Source organism: Chenopodium quinoa, unplaced genomic scaffold (assembly GCF_001683475.1).
Source record: "Chenopodium quinoa cultivar QQ74 unplaced genomic scaffold, ASM168347v1, whole genome shotgun sequence".
In the NCBI taxonomy this organism is placed as follows: Eukaryota; Viridiplantae; Streptophyta; class Magnoliopsida; order Caryophyllales; family Amaranthaceae; genus Chenopodium; species Chenopodium quinoa.
The window spans coordinates 3922138-3947683 of NW_018745454.1; the positions used below are offsets into that span (position 1 = coordinate 3922138).

A 25546-nucleotide genomic window follows, 5' to 3' on the forward strand; every position below is an offset into this window, starting at 1 on the left:
CGCACAAGGTATGTGTGGGCCTGTGTTGCATCCACATTTCAAGCCCAAAAAGCCTTTCATGTGATGGGGAGTGATAGAGTATAAAACATATTCTTGGGCCTCAACCATTAGTTTAAGCTTTTGGTTGAGATGATCCTCTTACACTAAATAACCTTTATTAACCATTACAACCCATCCCGAGCTTATTTTTACTTAATTGGACTAAAATGGACCTCAAAGCAATTCAAGACCAACTTGATGTTTCAAACTAAATAAATATAGATTGTAACATTTTACCTTGCCCTCAACTTCATTAAATTTTTTTTTTTTTTTTTTGGGTCCATATGAGGAACAAGTCCAAGAAAGAAACAGAAACAAAAGAACAGAAAAGCAAAATAAAAGCAACCCTATGGAGGAATTAAGCGTGGGAAAGATATTCCCCTAGCATCCTCACTTATAATACTACTAAGACCAAACGGAATATAATTAAAAATGACTAAATCTGTGTCTAACAAGACTCCGCGGTTGGCCAACCAATCCGTCGCTCGATTCCCTTCTCTGTAGATATGATTAACCTTGATTTCCCAGTTAGCATCCCTTAGCTTCGAAAGGCAGTGATTTATATCATGAGCATTCGCACCACTACCTGCTTCTCCATTACGCATGAGTTGAACACAAGCTAAGTTGTCTAGTTGAATTTCGACATGTTTAATATGGAGGTTTTGAGCAAGGTCTAGACCCCTAGCAAGAGCTAGAATCTCAGCACAAAAAGCATTGCAATGTCCAAAAATTAGCAGCAAAAGCCGAAATGAATCGACCCTAGTGATCTCTAATTATTCCACCCCCACCTGCAGGACCAGGAGTCCCCTTAGCAGCCCCATCGCAGTTGAGCACATACCATCCCAAGGAAGGAGAATTCCATGCTATATCACATTGTTGCTTTTGAGTTGTACTCGAGTTGTCACCTAGGATTTGCTTCATATTGCTGCGACGAGTTTCATCAAATCTGATGTGCAAGAATGCATTAATATCAAGAGGGAGGTCTTCCTTTCTGTCAAAAACATAACTATTTCTCCACCTCCATAACCACCAAACAGTGATACCAAATTTCATATCCCGATCATCAATTTCCCCAACAAAGGAATTTTTCAGATTTTTTGTAATCCAATCCTTCAGTGTACCACGAAAGAACTGAGTTTGTTGGATGGGATTGAGCAATTTTTTCCATATTATCTTGGCTATTGGGAAATCACGAAGGATATGTAGTGTACTCTCTTTAGGGTGATCACAAATGTAGCACTTTGGATTCTTTTCCAAGTTGCGCTTGTATCTATTCAAATTACCCATCACTCTGTCATGACAGGCCAACCATAAGAATGCACGGATTCTCTGTTGAACCGGAGCATGCCATATTAAATCCCAGCATTCCTCATCAAAAACATCAGTCTCATGGCGCATTATACTCATGGCAGACTTAATTGAAAATTTGCCTTTGGAATTACCTTTCCAATAGATTAAACCACCAATGTTTGGGTCTTGTCTAACCTCATGGTTTCTGATTAATTTGAGAACATCTTGGCTAAGATAAGGAGCAAAGACAGTCCATTTCCAACCGCATCCTTCCTCCCACATCTCTTGTACTGTCGCGCCCAATATGTCCTCAGGAATCGGTTGAGAAGCAATATCACTAAGGGGTTTATCAGTCACCCACTTATGGTCCCAAAACAAGGTGTTTGTTCCATTTCCAATAGCAATTTGCGTACCTTCTCCTAGCAGTTTGGCGTTGTCCGTAATACCCCTCCAAACATTCGACACACAAGCCTTAGGGACGAACATATCGACGTCACAACGCCCTTTACAATACTTAGCCCGCAACACTCTAGACCAAAGAGAATTAGGCTCAGTGAGCACACGCCACCCCAATTTCGTGAGAAATGCAGAGTTAGCCTGTTTTGCCGAGTATATGCCTAAACCATCAACATTCTTCGGTTTTTGTAGCACCTCCCAAGATAAGAGATGAACCTTGCGTTTCTCTTCATCCCCTCCCCATATGAATCTCCTCGTTTTCTTATCGATGTCTTCACAGATCGATCGAGGAATCTTCGCGGTTTGCATCGAATAAAGAGACATGGTTGAGAGAGTAGACTTTGTCAGAGTAATTCTGCCTGCTAGGGATAAATATTTGGATTTCCAACCTGCTAGGCGGCGGTCTATCTTCTCGCAAAGATGACTAAAAGTCTCTTTAGTAACCCTGCTTGTGAGCGTAGGCATTCCTAGGTAAAGACCAAGGTCCGATGTAGCTTCCATTCCAAGGGCAGTGCTAATGTCTCCCTGTACATCTATCCCAACGTTTTTAGAGAAGAAAACGCGGGACTTAGATAAGCTAACTTTCTGTCCTGATGCATTACAAAATCGATGCAAACAAGTGTGAATAACCTAAGCTTGGTCGATAGAGGCTTCCGCAAAAAGCACTATATCGTCTGCAAAAAACAAGTTCGAGAGGAGGGGGCCATCTCTACTAGCTCGGATGGGTTTCCAGTGACCATTAGCAATTGATGACTCAATTAGTTGGTAAAATCGTTCCATACACATCAAAAAGAGATAGGGAGAAAGCGGGTCGCCTTGGCGGACTCCCCTACTTGGCTTAAAATTTTGAGATGGTTCCCCATTCCAAAGCACTTGAAGTGAAGCCGTTGAAATACATTCCATGATTACATCAATCATTGTGATGGGTAGGTTCATTTGGATTAAATTATCTCTAATAAAAGACCAACGAAGCCGATCGTAAGCCTTTTCAAAGTCTATTTTAATCGCCATGAGACCTTTTGATCCTTGTTTTCGACCCATGGTGTGGAGAACCTCTTGCATTATAACAATATTATCAGTGATTTGGCGACCCAGGACAAAACTAGATTGAGTGTTGGAAATCAATTTGGGAAGAACAGGCTTCAACCTATTGATAATCACTTTGGTGATGATTTTGTAAGCCACATTGCAAAATCCTATTGGACGAAATTGTGAAGCTAACTCAGGACGTTCCACCTTTGGTAAAAGAGCTATGAATGTGCTATTTAATTCATCAGGGAACCCCTTACCCTCTAATACTGGAATGATTGTAGCATATACATTATTAGCTACAATATCCCAATTTTTTTTGATAAAAAAGGGCTTGAAATCCATTGGGGCTCGGGGCTTTAAGAGCACTCATCTCCTTAATAACACTGTCAATTTCCATCTTTGAATATGGTCTACAAAGAAAATTCCAGTCATGCGCCAAGAGTTCGGAAAATACATCACAAGGAATATCCAAAAACTCTGTTTCTCCTTCCTCAGTGAAAAAAGTAGAGAAATATTCTACTATATGATTTTAAATATCCCCTTTATCTTGAATCCATACCCCGTTATTATCTTTAAGAGCCACTATTTTGTTCCTCCATCTTCTGACAATGGTACTTAAGTGGAAGAACGTAGTGTTACGATCACCATCCTTTAACCAATCAATACGAGATTTTTGATACCAAAGAGTCTCCTCTCTACTCAAAATTTCATCAAGTTTTCTTCTAAGCTTTGCTTCCAATTTTAATAAGCCCCTATCAACCCGAGTAGCTAGAATTTTCTGCACTCCACCAATACGAGCAAGCAATGACCTTTTCTGCTTGAAAATATTCCCAAATACTTCACGATTCCAGTTTTGCAAATCGCTAGAGAGTTTAGAAAGAGCAGGCATGAGGGGACTGTTTTCTTCCCATTTGTCTTTGACAAAATTCTGGAATTTTTCGTGTAAGAGCCAGGATGCTTGAAATTTGAATGGACGGTGAAGAGATTGGAGGGGAGCGAATCCATTCGGAGAAATAAATATTGGGCAATGATCCGAGTAAACTGCCGATATATGTTTCATGGAAGCCTTCTCAAATCTCAAAGCCCAATGTTCATTGCATAGTGCTCGATCTAGCCGACCACTCCTCCTTGTTTCAGGATTTAAACCACGCGCCCAAGTATGAGCTGCTCCGGAGAATTCAACCTCTAATAAGTCCATATCCTCAATCCACGCATTAAATTTTTCAGACCTTCTCGTGGTTTCGAAACAGGAACTATTTCTTTCGGAAGGGAACCTTGTATCATTAAAGTCACCAGCCAGCATCCAAGGTTTGTTATGAGAAGTCGCAAACTTCTTAAGATCCTCCCACAATTCCCTTCTTTTCAATGGGTCAGGGCTCGCATAAATAGCCTAAAAATACCAAGGAGTAGCGCCCACTCTAGATATTTCCATTGTAATATGTTGATTATGTTTTATGATGGGGCTTACAGTGACAAACTCAGGCCGCCAGTACACCCAAATTCCACCGCTAAAACCCATGGCATCAACTCTTGAATGACCAGAATAACCGAGAATGGAAGAAAATCTTAAGAGCTTGATCCCCTCCCATGTGCGTTTCTACCAACACAAGTACATTAGGCTGGTTAGCCCTAACTAAGTCCTTCAACGAAGAGATAAAATTATTATTCCCTGCACCTTGCACATTCCATACTAAGCAGGTGATAGGTAAAGAGTCCGGAGCCAAATTAGGTAGTCTTTCTTCCATAGAAACAGGGATAGAAGTAAGAGTGGTCATGTAAGCTTGACTTAACAGCCTAATCAATCAATTAATTTCATTGGTTGGTTTCATTGTCACCACCAAGTTCGGGGGATCCGAGATTGGGGGTAGGAATGAATCCATCTGGACTTCGAGTACATGAATCAAGGGGTTCGTGGTTACGAGGTATGGTTGCTCCATCACCTGTCCCACACACAGAATCTTCTCCAGAGGTACCGTAAGCTTGATTGGGAATGGAGTTTGAGACATGGGATATAGAGTTGTCTAGCTCATGAAGAACTTGAGAGGGCTTGCTATTGGCCTGTGGTGTGATTAAATTGGCTTGAGGCTGTGCTTCTTGATTTAGCTTAAACAGAAAGGGTGAATTTTCTTTTCCTGTATTTGAAGACTTGCCACAAGTGGAAGCAGGGACTCTTACATTAGCATCAATTTCTTTAAGAGGGGCGTTGGTATTCTGTGAGGATTTTACTCCTTTTTCTTGATAAACTTTGGGGAGATTTTTCCTCTGTTTTGACTTGAGTTGATTGGAGTTGATATTTTTTGCCTTTGCAAAAGATTGTGTTCTATCAGTTGGTTGCAATCTTTGAAAAAAACCTCCCAAGTTTATCGTACTAGGAATATTTCCATCCATATCACTCTCAATATTATCTAAATCCTCTGTTACCATATTTTTTTCCTTATTTCCCTCAACTTCTGCCTCCTCTTTATTTTGAAGAACCGAAAATCTCGAGCCAATCCCCGGATTATTGTCAACAATATTTGTAGGAATATTGTTTCCGTTTTTACCCCCTTCCATCGAATTTGAATTCCCTGCCACCTTCACACCACCCAAATTGGTTGTGCCACCACCAGAACCACCCTTATCCACTTTTGGATTTCTTTTTCTCATTGGTTTTTAACTAACATCCAAGATCCAAAATCTCCAGTCTCCTCTGGTTTATGAGTGATATACAAGTTTTATACATATATCTTCCCAACTTTTCATTACGTTTTTGCATGGTTTTGGGCTCTTTTGAGCCATTTCCCGCTAACAATCTCCTCTCTAGTGTGTTCGGTGTATTTTTATAAGTTTTACAGGAATTTGGAGTTTTCCGGACAATTCGGACATGTTTAGAGCAATTTGGAGATGTTAGTGGACGAGGACGTATAAGCAAGCTAAACAACGAACCAAGACTAAGGAGAAAGGAGGAAGAAAAGCAGCAATTATAGCTGTGCCCGACCGGGTTAGGCATGCCCGGTCAGATCGGGCGTAATAGAGGAAGTCAGGCTAATGGCAGTCAAAGCAATCATCTGAATTTGGCAATCTGTGCCACGCGCCCGATCGGGCAACCCATGCCCGGTCAGACCGGGCGCATGGTAGAAGAAGCTTGACATTGCTACGAAGCTCAAGAGAAGGCAGCAGGATGATTTTGGTCTCGCGCCCGATCGGGCTCAACCTGCCCGGTTGGACCGGGCGAAGAAGAACTCCAGCGGAAGCAATTTTAGCAACTTTAATCCTAAGTGCCCGATCGGGCAGGCACAACCCGGTTGGACCGGGCACAGTTATGCGACACTCCGTATTATTATTTTCTTATTTTTAGGTCATTAAGGGTATAAATACCCCTTGTAATCTTCATTAGAAAGAAGTTTTAGTTTTCCATTATTCCTCTTTCTCTCTCTAGAATTCTAATTTATCATTTTGAAGCAATTTTAAATACTTGCACAAGATTTGAGCATTGTTCTTCAACAATTTAATTCCTTTCAATTAAAGAATCCTTGGTATTCACTTCTACTTCATTCTCTTTCAATTATAATTGCTTTTCAATTATGTTTTCCATATTTATGATTGTTATTGTTTCTTTCAATATGTGTGAGTAGATTTTCTATTCCAAGATCTAGGGTAACCCAATTATGATTGATGCATGAATTAAAACTTTAAATTCTCTAATGACTTTTACAATTGCTATGCTAATTTGATTGTGATTATGTCAATACTAGGTTAGACGTAATCTTAGTATTGTGATTATTCCATTGTTTCTATCACAACGAGAGTTGGATTTAAACGGATTTGAGTAGATCAATTTAGGGTTTGATTTTCAACATGAGAATAGTTGGGTTGATGATTGGGAAGTGAGAGTAATGTGTTTAATGTCTCTAATATTCATGATACCATGAGAATAGGCTTGATTGTATGTTAGGGAAGCCATTGATACTCGAGAGAGGTCCTTGGTATTGATTAGGGTTTACTTTTCCCCGTTCAATTGGAATTGTATGTTAGGGGTAGAAATATAATTGCATCATTCGTAATTGTGGTGATACTTGATCTTGGATGTTTTAATTATTTGATTTCTTCATATTCTTTAGTTTATTTTCGAATTTTCCATACAATAGTTCTTTAGTTAATCGATCATTGTTGAATTCTGCTTAGTAATTACTTGAGCCTAAATAGTTATTGGTGAACCATAGTCTCTTGGGATTCGACCCTTACTTGCCAGTTTACATAGTAGTGGTTATTTAGGTTATTTTTGCTAGGTACGCGACACGCCTATCAAATTTTGGCGCCGTTGCCGGGGACTAACGGTTTCATTAGATTATTTGTGATTCGTTTTTGCTGGGCTTATTTCGTTGCTTCGGCTATTTTCTCTTGTGTTTTTTGATACTCTTTCTCTAGTTTTCTTGTTGCATGCCCACACGAAGCTCAGGTTCGGAAGATCTAGTACCTTTTGGTTCTGAAATCGAAGCAACCGCAAGAAGACGGGCAGGTAGAAGAAGAAGGAGAAATCAAACCAGTAGAAACATGGTAGACCAACCAACGAAATCCCTTCTGGAGTACGGTATTCCTGATACGACTACCGGAATCCTTTCTAGCATCGTAAGACCACCTGTGACGGCTCAGCACTTCGAACTCAAGCCGCAATTCATCCAGTTCATCTCCAATGATTCATTTGCAGGGCTATCATATGATTGCCCAGTAAGTCATATTGATAGCTTTTTGGAGAAATGTGATACCATGAAGATGAATGGTGTTACAGACGATGCTCTTAGACTTCGCCTTTTTCCTTTTTCATTACGGGATAGGGCGAAGGAATGGCTGAGAGATGAAGGTTCTGGCTCATTTGACACATGGGACAAATTGGTGAAGGCTTTCCTAGTCAAGTTCTTGGGACAGGAAAAGACTGCAAGGTTGAGAAACGAGTTATCCACTTTCAGGCAGTCAGATGATGATTCCCTATATGACACATGGAGGAGATTCAAGCGTTTGCAGAGACAATGCCCTCACCATGGTATTCCTAAATGGATGTTGATCCAAACTTTCTACAATGGCCTAACTCATGAGTTCTGAATCTACATTGATGCTGCATCTGGGGGCTCTCTCTTGACAAAGAACCCCACTGAAGCAAAGGAGCTTATAGAGAAGATGGCAGCCAACGATAATTATCATCCAGGAGGCCGAAACACTGTGAAAAAGGGAGGTAAACTTGATGTTGATGCCTTAACTATGCTAACCAGTTCTGTGCAAGCACTAACAAGCAGGTTTGATAAGTTCCAAGCTGGAACCTCTACTAGCCCACAGGAGTTGTGTCAATTGTGTAATGTGCAGGGTCATATTGCACCAGATTGCCCGCAGATTTCGCAGAATACAGAGGAGATGTCAATCGAGTAGGCCAATGCTTTCTACTCCTCTAACCCCAAAAGGCCCTATGACCCCTATTCCAACACCTATAATGAAGGATGGAAACACCATCCTAACTTTTCATACAAGAATACCCAAGCACAGCAAAATCCACCTCAACCCAACAACTACAACCAACCACCACCCGGCTTCCAACAAAGACCACCCAGCACCCAACAACCAATGCAACCACAACCTCAGAAATCTAGCCTTGAGGTGACGTTAGAGAGCTTTATAACCGCAACAAATAGTGCCATCCAACACCAAAATAGCTCTATCCAACAGTTGCAGGCCCAGAGTAAACTCATGGAAAACCAGATAAGCCAACTTGCCAATCAAGTTAGCCAATCTTTAAAGATTCCAGGAACTTTTCCGGGCCAGACAGAACAACCTCAAAAAGGCCAAATGAATGTTGTTACCCTGAGGAGTGGAAAGCAATTGGAAGATCCTCCTACCAAGGAGCCATCAAAGGAGGTCGTTGAAGAAGCAGGTGCAAGTGAGAAGGAAGTTGACAACTCTAAGGTCGAGGATGAATCAAAGGAAGAACCACCAAAGCCACTTTCTCCGTATGTGCCCAAGGTTCCTTTTCCTCAAAGGTTAGCCCAAGCTAAACTTGAGAAAAAGTTCAGTAAGTTTCTTAATATTCTTAAAAAGCTTCATATTAATATTCCATTTTTAGACGCCATATCTGAGATGCCTTCTTATGCAAAATTCTTAAAAGATATGCTATCTAACAAGAAAAAGTTAGAAGAGAATACTACAGTTGCTTTGAATGCAGAGTGCAGTGCTATTTTGCAGAACACTCTCCCTAAGAAATTAGGAGATCCAGATAGCTATTTGATTCCAGTGAAGCTTGGAGATATCAAAATTAACAGGGCATTGTGTGATCTAGGTGCAAGTGTAAGCCTCATGCCACTGTCCATATGCAAGAAGCTGCAAATGGGTGAGCTCAAACCCACACGCATATCCCTGCAACTTGCAGACAGGTCAGTGAAGTTTCCTTTGGGTGTACTTGAGGATGTACCTCTTCGCGTAGGTAAGTTTTTCATACCTTGTGATTTTGTTGTGATGGAGATGGATGAAGATGTGAATGTTCCAATTATACTTGGTAGACCTTTCTTAGCTACTGCAGGTGCAATTATTGATATGAAGAAAGGTAAGATTACTTTTGAAGTAGGTGATGAGAAATTGGAATACTCACTTTTGAATGTCATGGGTGCTCCTTCTATGGGAGACACTGTTTGTCAGGTTGATGTGCTCGATGAGCTGCAGAATGAGAAACTTCCCTTGAATCAGAATGATGATGCTCTTGAACAAGTGCTATTAGGGAAGGAAGATGATGATGGAAATTGGGAGTCAAGAGAGTATGTCAGGCTGTTTGAAGAAGCAAAGGCCGATCTGAACATGAATCCAATCAGAGAGACATTGAGTGTAATGAGTATTGGGGAGAGTTCTAAGCCTCCCGAGGTAGAGTTGAAACCCCTCCCCTCTAACTTAAAGTATGCATATCTTGGTCCAAACAATTCATATCCTGTTATTGTTAATGCTGAACTCAAGGACACAGAATTGGAGCAATTGCTCAATGTTCTGAAAACATATAAAAGTGTTATTGGGTACACCATTGATGATATCAAGGGTATTAATCCTTTTTTTTGTATGCATAAGATCATTCTTGAAAACGATCATGCCTTTTCTGTAGAACCTCAGAGAAGACTTAATCCAAATATGATGGAGGTAGTGAAAAAAGAGGTTCTTAAATTGCTTGCTGCAGGAATAATCTACCCTATCTCTGATAGTAAGTGGGTTATCCCTATACAAGTAGTACCAAAGAAGGGAGGTATGACCGTTGTCAAAAATGAGAAGGGTGAGCCAGTCGCCACTAGGACTGTTACAAGGTGGCGAATGTGTATAGATTATAGAAAATTGAATAAAGCCACCCTGAAAGATCATTTTCCCCTACCCTTTATTGATCAAATGCTTGAAAGGTTGGCAAAGCATTCCTTTTTCTGTTACTTGGATGGATATTCTGGTTTCTTTCAAATTCCCATTCGTCCCTGTGACCAGGAAAAGACTACTTTCACATGTCCATATGGCACCTTTGCATATCGCACGATGCCATTTGGACTATGTAATGCCCCTGCCACCTTTCAGAGATGTATGATGGCAATTTTCTCAGGACTCATAGAAAACTCTATGGAAGTCTTTATGGATGACTTCTCCGTTTATGGAACAACCTTCGATGTATGCCTTGCAAATTTGAAGAAGGTGCTCCAAAGATGTAAAGAGGTCAATTTAATCTTAAACTGGGAAAAATGCCATTTTATGGTACAACAAGGTATTATTTTAGGCCATGTTGTATCCAATAAGGGTATTGAAGTAGACAGAGCTAAAATAGAGGTCATAGAGCGCTTACCACCACCAAACTCTGTAAAAGGAGTTCGAAGTTTCCTTGGACATGTAGGTTTTTATCGTCGTTTTATCAAGGATTTTTCGAAAATTGCTCGACCTCTAACTGAGCTCTTGGCCAAGGATGTACCTTTTGTTTTTTCTGATGCTTGTCTTAAAGCTTTTAACAGGTTAAAGGAAGCCTTGATATCTGCTCCTGTCATGCAACCCCCAGATTGGAGTCTGCCGTTCGAAATCATGTGCGATGCTAGTGATTATGCGGTAGGAGCCGTGTTGGGGCAAAGGAAGGAGAAGAAGCTTCATGCAATATACTATACTAGAAAAACTTTGAGTTTTACTCAAATGAATTATGCCACGACAGAAAAAGAAATGCTAGCAGTAATATATGCAATTGACAAGTTTCACTCTTATTTGGTAGGTTCTAAGGTCATCATTCATACAGATCATGCAGCATTGAGATAATTGATGACCAAAACCCATGCCAAGCCTAGGTTGATTCGATGGATTCTTCAACTACAGGATTATGACATCGAAATCAAGGATACCAAGGGAACGAAGAATGTTGTTGCAGACCATCTTTCCCGTCTTATCCTTGACCCTGAGAATGGAGATGAAGTTCCTTTTGATGATTCTTTTCCTGCAGAGCACTTATTAGTTTTATTACAGACTGAATCACCTTGTTTTGCTGACTTGGCTAATTTCCTCTCTACAGGTACAATGCCTCATGGCTACTCCTCTCAACAGAGGAAGAAATTCCTTTCTGAGGCAAGGAGATATTTCTGGGATGATCCGTTCCTGTACAAACAATGCGCAGATTCTATGATTCGAAGATGCATTCCAGAAATTGAGGTAAATTATATAATTTCTCATTGCCATGACTTACCTTGTGGTGGACATGCAGGCCCCTCGAAGACAATTGCAAATATCTTGCAATGCGGATTTTATTGGCCTACTATGTTCAAGGATACATATGCCTATGTCACGGCTTGCGATAGATGTCAACGAACGGGCACAATTTCTAAGAAGAACGAGATGCCACTTAACAACATACTCGAGGTCGAGTTGTTTGATGTGTGGGGGATAGATTTCATGGGTCCGTTTCCCTCTTCCTATGGCAACAATTATATCTTGCTAGCCATTGATTATGTCTCAAAGTGGGTGGAAGCAATTGCTACTCCAACCAACGATGCTCGTGTGGTAAGTAAGTTTTTCAAGAAAGTTATTTTCCCTCGTTTTGGTTTACCACGTGTGTTGATTAGTGACAGGGGAACACATTTTCTGGAGCATCGATTTGAGGCGATGTTGAAGAAATATGGAGTGCAACATAAGCTTGGAATTGGCTACCACCCACAGACTAGTGGCCAAGTTGAAGTATCAAATCGAGAGATCAAGTCCATCATCAAAAAAACTGTTGCACGAACAAGAAAGGACTGGTCTGTCAAGCTAGATGATGCACTTTGGGCGTACCGAACGACCTTCAAAACGCCAATCGGAACAACCCCATATAGGCTTGTCTATGGAAAAGCGTGCCATCTTCCCGTCGAGCTAGAACACCGAGCATTCTGGGCCATAAAAAGCTTGAATTTTGATGCCAAAGCAGCGGGAGAGAATAGATTGTTACAACTTAATGAATTAGATGAGCTTCGTCTCGAAGCCTATGAGAATTCGAGGTTGTATAAAGAGAAAACAAAAAGGTGGCATGACAAAAACCTTGTGAGAAGAGAGTTCAAAGAAGGGGATCAAGTCCTTCTTTTCAACTCTAGGTTGAGACTATTCCCAGGTAAGCTTCGGTCTAGGTGGTCAGGGCCATTCAAGATTAGAAAAGTTTTCCCCTACGGCACTATCGAGTTGGAGAACACAAGAGGGGAACCCTTCAAGGTCAATGGACAGAGAATGAAGCATTACCGAGTCGGTGTTCCCATCGGTGAGGGGGTGGACATCACACTCTCATCCCCATCACAAAACTCTTGAGAATTATTATGGTCAAGCTAAAGACCTTAAAAACAAGCGCTTTTCGGGAGGCAACCCGTTTTTCTTTTAATTCCCCCCGTTTTTCAATTAATTTCTCTTTTTTTTTTATGAAGTTTTGTGTGTGTCTTTTATCTTCAGAGAATATCAGCATATAGGAAAAGTGGGACGCCGAGAAAGTTCAGCAAAAGTGGAAGAATAAGGTTTTCACTCTCCGCCCGATCAGACCGGGCAGTGTCCGCCCGATCGGGCGCGAGAGACGAGATTGGAAGAAAGAAGAGCGAAGCAGGGATTACTCTCCGCCCGACCAGACCGGGCAAGATAAGCCCGATCGGGCGCGAGAGCATCTGTTGGTACGGCTACATTGGCTGCGTACTCTACCCCCCACGCTCGATCAGGCCGGGCAGTGAGTGCCTGATCGGGCACAGGAGGTTAAGGCCTCACCAAATTTTCTAAAAAAAAAAAAAAGAAAAGGGTTTTGCCCGATCAGATCGGGCTATGCCAGCCCGATCGGGCGCGAGTACTTCAGGAATAAGCAGCAGCAGCAGAACATGAGAAACCTTTTACGCCCGATCAGACCGGGCAGCACCCGCCCGATCGGGCGCGAAGATTAACCTGCGAAATCCAGCCATCAAAAAACCCGATTTTCCCCTTTCTTTTCTCATTCCTTCTTTCATCTTCAACCCTCTTCCACTTTTTCTCTCTCTAAAAACCCCCAAATTCCCAACACCTTAACTCCCCACTTCTACAAAAACCACCATAAATCCCCACTCAAAACACAAAATTCCTTCATCCTTCATCTTCCTCATCCATTCCTAACATCCACAACAACCTTTTCCACTCAAAATTCCACCTTCTCAGAAACTCTAGAGAGAGAAAGCTCCAAGTTCATCATCCATAGCATCCTTCTTTACAAGGAAACAGAGTAGGGCGGCTCAAGCACAACCGCAACTAGATTTGGAGAGCATTCCGGAATATCCTAACATCCACTTCGTCGCCGAGTTCCCAAACCAGAAAACGAGGTTGCTTGAACTTCGACACCGTAAGGTAATTCCTACTCGGTTTATAGACCGAGCCTTTCTCTCTAGGTTAGGTATTGACAATGAATGCCGTACATTATTTGCTAAACTTGGCATGACTCAGTTATTTAATATGATTCACTACACATTTGAAGACATTACTTTAGAATTTCTTAGCTCATTTGATGTAGTGAAAGGTAAGGATGGCCTAGTGACGCATGTAGTGTACAGATTGTTGAACAGGTCACACCGTCTCACTCTAGACGGTTTCGGTAGAAAATTCGGACTCCCTTCTACAGGTTTAATTGTACAACCCGACAGTTTCACATCAGGGGAATTATGGTTGGCTATGACAGGGGAAAACATTGACTCAATGCAACATGCCCGAGCCAACAAAATACACCAACCAGTTCTTAGGTTTTGGACTAGGTCTTCAGGATGGACCATTTCCGGTAGGATAGAGCCGAACAACGTTAGAGCAGATGAGGTGGCTATTCTAGGTAGCTACCTTAGGCTCGGGGACGAGGGACAGGAATTTAAGATGAACATTGCCCACTTCTTTGCCCTTCACCTTAGGAAACAGGGGGCAACTTTCACGGCCCTCAAACCCAATGGCGATCGGACTAACATTCCGATTGTTTTAGGAGGCCTAGTCACCCATCTTGCGGTTAAGGAGGGCTTTATAGAAGCCCAAAACCGCCCAGTACCAGGACCTATCACCCTAGACCAGCAATACCTCACCACCACCGGCTGGTTGTCGGTGAAATACGGTAGCTATAGGTGGCTTTTAGATAGGAGTACTAGGCGGTCCATATCCTTGCCTGCCCCTGAGCTTACCAGGATTCAGCCTTTCCAGCCCTCCTACCTACTCCACGCCCCTGGCGATGGCCCTCCTCCCGCTGCACCCACTAGGACATACCATAGGAGAGAGCGTGCCAGTCAGCCTTCTACCTCCACTGATGCACCACCTCCCCCTACCGGTCATGAGGCTATCATAGCCGGAATACAGGACCTTAGGCTAGGCCAGGAGCAGATTAGGCTAGAGCAGCAGTCCTTAGCCGGCCGAGTCCAGACTTTAGAGATTGACATACGTCAATCTATGCTTCCTGTATATGATTTTTTCTGCAGGCAGGGTCATATCTCGAGGGATGCTACCCATCCCTCGTGGTATACCTATCCTAGTATTACTGACATTGCAGGTAGCAGTGGAGCAGCCGGAGGAGTAGGATATGACGATGGTGGAGATGATGGAGATGACGATGGTGGAAATGATGGTGATGACGATGGAGATGACGATGATGGTGATGGGACTGAGATCGAGTTTGAGTGAGAACTCCGACATCTCCTACTTCCCACTTGCTGCAATGAGGACATTGCCAAGTGCAGCTTGGGGGAAGTTATTTGTACATAGTAGCCCTGGTATGTTCTCTGAGCTTTTCTTATTGCTTTTATTTGCTTTAATAGGTTAGTTTAATTGCTCAAAATAATTCAAAAAAAAATTTAAATTAAAAAAAAAATATATACGAAGAGAATCATGATAATTAATAGCCATTGAACTGCTTCCCTGTGCCCCTATCCTAAATAATAAAAAGGTTTTGATTTAATGTTGATTGACGACTTGCATTGTAGTCCGAAAGATCATGATTTGACCTTGAATTTGTTGATCCCTAGTAGGAGTCAAGGTTATTTAACTATGTATGATTCAGGAGCTTGACTGTGTTAACCGTGAGGCTTGAGCCTTATATATTCATTCTTGTGTGTTTAGTTCCTGGTGTAGCATTGATCTTAGTTTTAACTTTAGACTCTTAGTAGTATGTCGTAATGCATTGCATGTGCACATTGAAATGACGAAGGCCATGTTCATTAGGTAGCCTCCAGACAAAATTAGAACATCAGTTCCCTTCTTGCTTACCCATGTTGTAGCTTGACTATATTTTTCATAAACTCCACAAAAATTACCCCTTAGCCCCAATTGGATTACTTTTCCCAAGTCTAGCTTGGGGGAGCTATTTTATGCGGTATTTTTGCGTGATTCTGTTTTAAGTTGCAATTGATGCGAAAATATTGAAAAGAAAAGGAAGAAGAAGAGAAAAAGTGAGAAAAGGAGGTTTGATTGAATTACTTGAAAAAAAAAAGTAACATTTCTTGAAAAAGAAAGAGAGAAATAAAGAAAAGAAAGAAAAATATTTGGAAAAAGTTTCAAATGAAAAATTTGTTGGATTGAAATAAAAAAATAAAAAAAATAAAAAAAAAAATAAATAAAAAAAAATAAAGAAATGAAGCAAACAAGTAAAACAAGGTTGAAGAGTTGAGAATGTAGGTGGATGAGATGATGGTTGTGTTTTCATTGTAATTGGGTTTGTGTTTCATTGATCGAAGTTGATTACCTTTTTATCACAACTTTTCATTACGTTTTTGCATGGTTTTGGGCTCTTTCGAGCCATTTCCCGCTAACAATCTCCTCTCTAGTGTGTTCGGTGTATTTTTATAAGTTTTACAGGAATTTGGAGTTTTCCGGACAATTCGAACATGTTTAGAGCAATTTGGAGATGTTAGTGGACGAGGACGTATAAGCAAGCTAAACAACGAACCAAGACTAAGGAGAAAGGAGGAAGAAAAGCAGCAATTATAGCTGTGCCCGACCGGGTTAGGCATGCCCGGTCAGATCGGGCGTAATAGAGGAAGTCGGGCTAATGGCAGTCAAAGCAATCATCTGAATTTGGCAATCTGTGCCACGCGCCCGATCGGGCAACCCATGCCCGGTCAGACCGGGCGCATGGTAGAAGAAGCTTGACATTGCTACGAAGCTCAAGAGAAGGCAGCAGGATGATTTTGGTCTCGCGCCCGATCGGGCTCAACGTGCCCGGTTGGACCGGGCGAAGAAGAACTCCAGCGGAAGCAATTTTAGCAACTTTAATCCTAAGTGCCCGATCGAGCAGGCACAGCCCGGTTGGACCGGGCACAGTTATGCGACACTCCGTATTATTATTTTCTTATTTTTAGGTCATTAAGGGTATAAATACCCCTTGTAATCTTCATTAGAAAGAAGTTTTAGTTTTCCATTATTCCTCTTTCTCTCTCTAGAATTCTAATTTATCATTTTGAAGCAATTTTAATTCCTTGCACAAGATTTGAGCATTGTTCTTCAACAATTTAATTCCTTTCAATTGAAGAATCCTTGGTATTCACTTCTACTTCATTCTCTTTCAATTATAATTGCTTTTCAATTATGTTTTCCATATTTATGATTGTTATTGTTTCTTTCAATATGTGTGAGTAGATTTTCTATTCCAAGATCTAGGGTAGCCCAATTATGATTGATGCATGAATTAAAACTTTAAATTCTCTAATGACTTTTACAATTGCTATGCTAATTTGATTGTGATTATGCCAATACTAGGTTAGACGTAATCTTAGTATTGTGATTATTCCATTGTTTCTATCACAACGAGAGTTGGATTTAAACGGATTTGAGTAGATCAATTTAGGGTTTGATTTTCAACATGAGAATAGTTGGGTTGATGATTGGGAAGTGAGAGTAATGTGTTTAATGTCTCTAATATGCATGATACCATGAGAATAGGCTTGATTGTATGTTAGGGAAGCCATTGATACTCGAAAGAGGTCCTTGGTATTGATTAGGGTTTACTTTTCCCCGTTCAATTGGAATTGTATGTTAGGGGTAGAAATATAATTGCATCATTCGTAATTGTGGTGATACTTGATCTTGGATGTTTTAATTATTTGATTTCTTCATATTCTTTAGTTTATTTTCGAATTTTCCATACAATAGTTCTTTAGTTAATCGATCATTGTTGAATTCTGCTTAGTAATTACTTGAGCCTAAATAGTTATTGGTGAACCATAGTCTCTTGGGATTCGACCCTTACTTGCCAGTCTACATAGTAGTGGTTAGTTAGGTTATTTTTGCTAGGTACGCGACACGCCTATCAATGAGATCGATTGTTAAGCGGGTTCTCATGAATTATCATCCCACCTTCTGTATTAACAATCTCACTGGTATGACAAGCATCCTCTGAATGACCTAATTTTCCACACCTAAAACAGACCATTTTGATTCCTTCATATTGCACTCGCCATATCCGACCTTTTAACCAGAATTTTGACAATAAAGGCTTGGTTAGGTCAATCTCAACACTTAGACGAGTAAACTGGCCTCGTTCCGCTTGTGCAGTTGTTTTGCCAACTCTCAGCACTTTCCGAATTTTAGAACCAATTTTGCTCAGGAAATTTATGTCAAAATATTCCACAAGAAGGTTAGGAATACGCACCCAAGCAGTCAACATCATAATCGGGGTTTCATCAGGGACAAAATTAGGAATCCATTTTCGAATGGTTAAATAATTATCATTGAGGAGCCAAGGTCCCTGAGTGAGCACATAGGAATAATCCGCTTGATTTGTAAATCTTGCAATATAATAATTGCAGCCAAAATCAGTTAGCGAAAGCTCCCCTCTAATGTTCCATTTTATCTTGAGTCTGCGCATTAAACTCATGTATCCTAATTTTTCACTGAACATTTTAATTATTAGGGAATCCTTCCAAGGTTTACGCAGCCTTCTTTTCTCCTCCTTAGATAATTGGATGACAGGACACCGTTCATCATTTTGAATTTCATCAGGGATTTCTTCATCATCAGATATCTCTTCATCCTCCTCTTCATCAATTATATTGATCTCATGTGAATATACCTCAGCCTGTTTATCCCTTTGCATGATATCTCTGAACGACATGGATCCTCCAGGTTGGATGATTTTCTGATTCAATTGGGGAGGAACCAGAGGATTCCCATTACCCCTATTCATTCCATTTTTAGCATCTGCCATTTCCTCATCATCTCCATTAGATGGATTAGGAATAGAATGTGTGCTTTTACGTTTTGGTTTTTTGTTTGATCGGATCAATTGATCCTGTTCTTCAGTAGAATTTTGGGTTTCATCGAGTTTTTTTGTGTTTTCCATAGAGAGAACTTTTCCGTACTCCGTATAACACAAATGGTAGTGCTATTATAACACAACTTCATTAAATTTGTGGTTGTCACAAAAAAATAAAATAAAATTGTGGAACATTAAAATCATTAATGCGTCCTCTAATTTGTCTCTCGTTCGCATGTCTATTGTGTATGGCTAAGTCATTAAGCGTGGAAAGGTCATATCCATTTTATTAAAGCATTACTCGTAGTAAATGGACCAACTACATTCCTCTAACTCATACGTACTCAAAGTATTTTCCATTTGACTTTTTTCTAACACTTAATGCTTAATTGGATGAGAATGGACCTTAACATTATCTATACGCCAACTACTTGGTTAATGGTTATACACTACTATGTTTTAATTTACAAACTAGGTTTTAATACTTTCTTTTTGAGTTAATTACATTTATTTTTTGTAATTACTTTTATTAATCAATATCTAGGATGGTAAAGTATTAACAAATGATTTTTTAAACAGAGTAACAGACTAACACAACTAAGAACTACTCCGTATGTATAGAATATCTTTAGATATGATGGTATGTCTCTCAATTTTAAAGTGCAAAATAATGCTACTCGTAGTTGAGCATATAACATTTAATTTGTTACAGTAATATTGATGATAATTCCACATAATATCTTGGTTAATGAAAATGTTTAACGCGTGCTATATATATAGATGTTGTAGTCATAAGCCAACTACTCGTACTTATTAACCGTAGACAAAATATAATTGTAAATGTCAACATAAATATATTAATCTACTGTACAAATAAGAATACTTTAGTACTGCTCCAATAATATGGTAATGTTACAATATAAACAACAAAAAGCGATGATTATTCAACATAGATGAATAGTATAAGATACGGATAAGATATTGGAATTCAACCTTCACATCGACTATCATAATTTTCAACCATGTGACCTCATAAGTTCTAAAAAAGGGAAAAACTTCAAATTAAACTTCTGAATATAATAACTTTGTCCGAGTTTGTCCCACTTGGTTTACCAAAGTTTAGCCCCAACTGCATCCGGATCCAACCCAGGTTACACACCTTGACTATACTCTCTAAGGTGGGTAGGGCTGTACACAGTTTGGTCTAGATCGTAACCAAATCAGACCAAATCGCATTTTAGCGGTTTGGTTTGGTTTGCGGTTTGAAAAAATACGGTTTGGTTTCGATTTTTTGGGAAATACGGTTTGCGGTTTGGTTTGGTTTTTCAAAAATTATAAACCAAACCAAACCATAAACCAGTAAACCGCATTTTAATATTTAAATAATTTTAAATAAATTAAAATAGTTATTATATATTATAAAAAAAAAATAAAAAAAAAAATGAAAAATCATTCGAAGACTAAACGGTCAGTATACTACTATACTCTATACTCAATCTCAAAATTATTTTTTTGGACAAATGTATTATGTTTTTTTCCACTGTTAATTTGTTATGTATTATTTTTATTATGTGTTATTATGTTAGCACTTAGCACTTGATTAGTTGGTTGTTATTTTTATTAAAAATTTGTAGTAGAATTTAATCCTTTGGCTAATTATTTGAACTTTATTATAAATTTATTAATATTTGACAATTTTTAGGAAAAAATGCCGTCTCATCATAAACCGCAAACCAAACCGCATTATTACGGTTTGGTTTGGTTTGGTTTCAATACTAATATGGTTTGATTTGGTTTGGAAAATTGACCAAACCGTATTTTACGGTTTGGTTTGGTTTAGACTCAAACCACACCAAACCAGACCATGTTCACCCCTAAAGGTGGGTGAGTTTCTCAACAAGAGTTTTTGCATTCGGTGAGACTCGAACTCGAGACCTCCCTTGAGAGGCGTTAAGTTGCTTATTACCACTTGAACCAACTCTTGTTGGTTTTGAATAAGTGAATATAATATCTTATCACAAATGAAAGAGTCAAATCTGCTCAAATCTATATAAAAAAATAATAATAATAATTTAAATAACAACATGTGAAATTAAGAAATATATATATAAGCTCGTGAACGAAAAACTTTAAAGAAGAATTACCTAGAACTATTAGCAACATATGAAATACTCTCTAAGAAAATTGAATAAATTGTCTAAAAAGCACAGTTGCTATATGATATATAAATTGTGTAAAAGGAAAAAAAGGAATGATCAAGAATATTTGAAATCTGAAAGCAAACCTAAAATATCACTCTTAGGATATTCTTGTTGCTCTAGCTATGATTAATTACCAATAACATAAGCACACCAATAAAAAAGCATTTTCTCTAATCACTCAAACTTAATAAGTGGGTGTCAAGTCCTAATTGCAGCTTCAAAAGATTATGCTAATTTAATTTCTAACTAACACCAGTAATTAAGTGAAAAGCAGCCTTAACTACCAATACATTCATCACTTACTTAGCTTTTGATTGTAATTAAATTAAATAAATTAGAATTGAGAGAAATCATCATAGACCTTAACCTTTTTTTAATGTCCTTTTTATTTATTCCCTTCTTAGTTTCAAAATCTACTTTTAATTTCATAAATTAAATTACTTTTAGTAGTCTAATTATTAGGCCGATTGTTGACATAAATAATTATCATGAATTTTTTACAATTTTCTTTTCAATTCGTTTCATTAATAAATCCATCTAAATCAAGTTTAGTGATCCTTTAGTGAAAAGTAACATTATGTTTTATTAAGAGTTTTAAGATTTTGTTCCATTATGCTTCATTACCAAGAAGATTATTATTATTACTCTGTTTTATTATTATATTTATTACGGAGTATTATTATTATTATTATTATTATTATTATTATTATTATTATTATGGTAAGAAAACTACAAATGCAAACTAAGATTAGGGCCCTTAGCTTATCGCTCTCAAAGATGACCAATAAAATTATACGTAGTATTTTCAGTGTACTTTTGAACATTAAACACCTTCTAGATTTAAATTAGGGACCATTTTAGATAAGTTAAAAGCAAAAAAAATATACATTCAATTCTTACCTCATATTTTATACAGTTGTACTAGAGAAACTATGAAAATTATAGGAAAAAATATTTAATGTGATTGAGAGGGATTATAAATGAAGATGGTGACCTAATAATAAAATGTTCGTAGGAAAGAAGGGAATAAAAATCCAGTAGTACTCCATAATAATAATGCAAAAAGTAAAATTAACTATTAAGTATATAATATAACACGAAGTATATACAATTGAAAATAATTTAGATGAATAAAACATCCATGAACATTATTATTATTATTATTATTATGAATTATATACAACAATATATATTATAGATAAATATAGGCTTAACGAACATGGATCAACAGACATTGTAACATCTGTTTCCTATAAACATTGGAGCCTCTATCTTATGGCACATAATTGGCGTATTATATTTTAAACTATGATGAAATACAATTATATTCAGACTTACCTAAACATAAAATTCACCAAATAATGCATCATTACTATAGCAATCCATGGACTTTCCCCCTTGCCCTGTGTCCTTCAACTCAGGGAGCTCAATTTCACTCCAAAAATCATCATAATCAACTTCATCATCATGATGATCATGATCGTAACGATCAGACGGTGCACATCCACTCACTTTCACCTCCACCACCGCGTTGGCCGCCTTCGTGGCTGCTGCTTGGATATCCCTAGGGGCACATGACGTTGGCCGTGGTAGAAAATCTATTTCCTCAGGGAAATTTAATTGGGCCTTGCACCCCTTTAAGCAATGGGCCGCTACGTCATATGCACGAGCGGCCATCTCGGGTATTGGAAATGACCCGAGCCAAATTCTAGTCTTCTTCCTAGGCTCTCGAATTTCCGATACCCATTTACCCCAACGTCGCTTCCGGACCCCACGGTACACCGGGTGCCTAGTCCCCGTCCCCCGGGGTTTACTCGGCGAGTCGGGGACGTGGTTGGGTCATCAAATTCAGCACTGCATTGTGGTTGCTCCATCTTGCTATCTAATTAGGAGAGTGTAACAAAGCAATCAAAGTAAGGTAACTTTTTTGGTGAACGCACAAGTAGGTTGTACAAGTTGTTTTAGAAGAGGTTTATTTATATAAGGCTTTAAATGGACCTTTGTAGTATGAAACAGAGAAATGACGAAAATGCCCTTTGCATGTTTTAAACAAAATGCAATACAACAACAGTGACGTGGGACCCACGCGCGTCAGCGGCACAAGAGGTCAAATAAAGTGGGGGTCCCCCTTATTTATAGGGTATTATCAATTATAGTTATAGTAGTGATAAATTGAAGGATATGTGGCCTCTAATTATAGGGTAAATGAGCTCGTTAGAGGAGACAATTTATGTTTGGTAATAAAGTGTATAAAGTTTTAGGTGGCACGTGCTCAAAGGGTAGAAAATGACTTGGTTCCCCTACTACCGTAGAACAAGGGCATTATTGGTAATCGCTTTCAATCTTGTATGAGGGTTGTATATTTTGAATGTACTCGTAGATTTTTTAGGGTTCTAATTGTACGATTAGAATAAATTCATCAAATTATCACACCATTATTTATGTTCCTGTCTCATCATTAGTCACCTCGATATATAATTATGTCCCAAAAATTTAATTTATTTAACATATTTGTCTAAATTATGAATCAAATTTCAATATTTATTGTACACTGTATAATTTTATTTAATACTAGTGTTCCTTGTCTTTTCGAGAATGATAGAGTATAAAGGAGGGGCGGATGAGATTCGAACCTGTGACCTTTGTGTCACGTTGGCTCTGATACCATGTTAAAGGACCAACTTAACCAAAAGTTTAAACTGATAATTGAGGTCCAGTAATATGTATTATATTCTATTAGAGAGTACATTTGTTTTTGCAATTACACCAAGTTTATTTTATCAAGGGTATAGCTGTAGTTCCGGCCTTCCTGATAAAGGCTACACATACAATTGTTGTATGTACTGTGGTTCCTACAAACAACTTCTATTTGTCATGTTTTTATTAACTACTCCATAGAATAATGAGCCTAAGTTCCATTAAATTCAATTTATATTTGAATCCTAATTTTCTCACCTCTTTTGATGATGTGTTAAATTTTTAAAGGTATTGTATGTAAGGACAACATACAGTAGTTGTATGTGTATTAGCTCTCAGTACGTAGTTCCGTACCAAAAGTTCCATGATTAATTACGTAGAAAACTTATAATATAATTATGGACCAAAATTAATGAAAATGTAATGGTTTTATGATCTCTTTATGATGATATGCTGTGTATGTATATGGAATAAAGTAAGGGTAATTTGGAGTTTGGAGATTTCCATATTTGGTGCCTTCTAACAAGTGGTTGAAGAATTCACAAGTTCAATAAGAGGTAGACACGAGATATTGGTGACTTTAATTTGTTTCTCCACTCTCTCTTCTTTATTTGGGGAAATTTAGTTTCATTTTGGAGATTTTAATTGGTTGGTATTGAGGTTACTTTGGTGATATGGGTGATGATTTTGAGAGGTAATGCAAGTTCATTATCAAAAAAATTAAAGATGTTAGTTGAAATGCAAAAGCCTACTACACAAAACAATATTTGCTCCAACTAATATATAATTTGGAAAATCGAGCTTTACCTATAAATTGTGCTAACTTGAATTGATTGTGAAATGTGTTTTGTAACCATTCATAATTGGTTACATACTTCAAAATTTAAGCTTAATTAAATATTGTTAAACATGGAAACAAAGGTTATTTTCAACTTGAAGCAAACTTACAAGAAGAGGACTTTTTAATGTAGGAAAGTTATGGTCTTAAAAATAACATCTACGAACTACGATTATCCATGCTAGTAAAGGAATTTTTAACGTGTTGTTCAAATGTAGTGGTACACATTTATCGTTGCAACAACTTGAAGACAATTGTAATATTTGTAACATTATGCAACCACGTAAATCACATCACATGCTAATTAATTGTATTGTTGTCTTTATTATTGTTTAGGCTCATGATCAATATACTCTTCGCAAGGGATGTGATACGTTAGAAATGTGATGGGCCGCCGATGGAGCTTGGAAAGGGGATAAGGAGATATAAATTCTAAGGATGAGATGAAAACTAGAGAGTGAACAAAATGATCCGTTTTTAATTGTTTGTATTACTCATTTTCGCATGTTGTCGATATAGAATGAATGAAAATATAAGATGAATACGTAGTACGGACTATGGAGTAGTTAATAAGTATTCAAACTAAAATGCATCATAGTATAACTTTTGTAATTTTGTAGTTTAATCTAAGTGTAGTCCCATGTTGAAGTTAAATGCGTAATTATAGTTCTTGTTGCTTGGTTTGTCCCTTTTTTTTTCTAGTGCTTCAATGTCTTTAGTTAGTTTCTTTCAACATGCAAACTTAATTAATAACGATTTTTATTCTACTTGTATAAAGTATTTAGCAAATACTTATGTGTTATGTTATGCCTGATATATTCAAATACTTATATGTTATGTTATGTCTGATATTTTTTTAATTTTTTTTTGTTGCAAGTTAGGGTGCGTGGGAGGGCAGACAAACGGGGGGATTGATTGCACCGAACTTATGTCTGATAAATAAAGTAGTAATCAACATTACTTATCCAACGTAAATTATAAACATGCATGATTATTAATTCCGAATAAAGAATAAAAAAAATGTTGAAATCTTGTATCGTACCTAGCTAGCTAGCTGGTTGCCTTTTTTTTTCTTTTTTTCTTACAAGAAAATGTGTGTTTAGAGATAATTGGTAAAATATCCATCACATTATACAGGTCAACTGATGAGAATTTCCTAGTGTGGAACTGGATATATAAATAATCTAAGTAATATCTCTGGTTACGAAATTCAGTTGTATCCTCCTAACAATAAGGGTAATCAAATTAGACGTGCAATTAGGGCTAAAGCTTCTTAGCGATGATGTCAGCATACGG

At 38.3% G+C, this 25546-nt stretch overlaps 3 protein-coding genes and 1 pseudogene across 3 annotated transcripts; 1 reads left to right on the plus strand and 3 right to left on the minus strand.

Annotated features, from left to right (window-relative positions):
* Window positions 1-3346: 3346 nt before the first annotated feature.
* Window positions 3347-4592, minus strand: LOC110714370. Its single transcript, XM_021892877.1, has 3 exons — window positions 4509-4592; window positions 4286-4414; window positions 3347-4207 (listed from the first exon to the last, which is right to left on the minus strand). Exons 1-3 carry the CDS (start codon window positions 4590-4592, stop codon window positions 3347-3349), a joined length of 1074 nt encoding a protein of 357 aa, XP_021748569.1.
* Window positions 4593-8409: 3817 nt separating this feature from the next.
* LOC110714371 lies at window positions 8410-11094 on the plus strand. Its single transcript, XM_021892878.1, has 2 exons — window positions 8410-9862; window positions 10403-11094. Exons 1-2 carry the CDS (start codon window positions 8410-8412, stop codon window positions 11092-11094), a joined length of 2145 nt encoding a protein of 714 aa, XP_021748570.1.
* A 6475-nt stretch (window positions 11095-17569) lies between these two features.
* LOC110714372 lies at window positions 17570-18601 on the minus strand. The gene has a single exon (XM_021892879.1). The coding sequence runs from the start codon at window positions 18599-18601 to the stop codon at window positions 17570-17572; it is 1032 nt and encodes a 343-aa protein (XP_021748571.1).
* Window positions 18602-21836: 3235 nt separating this feature from the next.
* On the minus strand, window positions 21837-22658 carry LOC110714189 (annotated as a pseudogene).
* Window positions 22659-25546: the final 2888 nt, after the last annotated feature.

Bases quoted from the DNA above. Each gene is read 5' to 3' on its own strand.
- LOC110714372 (XM_021892879.1), bottom strand. From the start codon at position 18,601: ATGGAAAACACAAAAAAACTCGATGAAACCCAAAATTCTACTGAAGAA.
- LOC110714371 (XM_021892878.1), top strand. From the start codon at position 8,410: ATGCAACCACAACCTCAGAAATCTAGCCTTGAGGTGACGTTAGAGAGC. The intron at 9,863-10,402 runs GTATTAATCCTT...CAATTTTCTCAG, and splicing joins CACCATTGATGATATCAAGG to GACTCATAGAAAACTCTATG.
- LOC110714370 (XM_021892877.1), bottom strand. From the start codon at position 4,592: ATGACCACTCTTACTTCTATCCCTGTTTCTATGGAAGAAAGACTACCT. The intron at 4,415-4,508 runs GTATGGAATGTG...TTGTGTTGGTAG, and splicing joins CTTTACCTATCACCTGCTTA to AAACGCACATGGGAGGGGAT. The intron at 4,208-4,285 runs GTAAGCCCCATC...TGGTATTTTTAG, and splicing joins GGCGGCCTGAGTTTGTCACT to GCTATTTATGCGAGCCCTGA.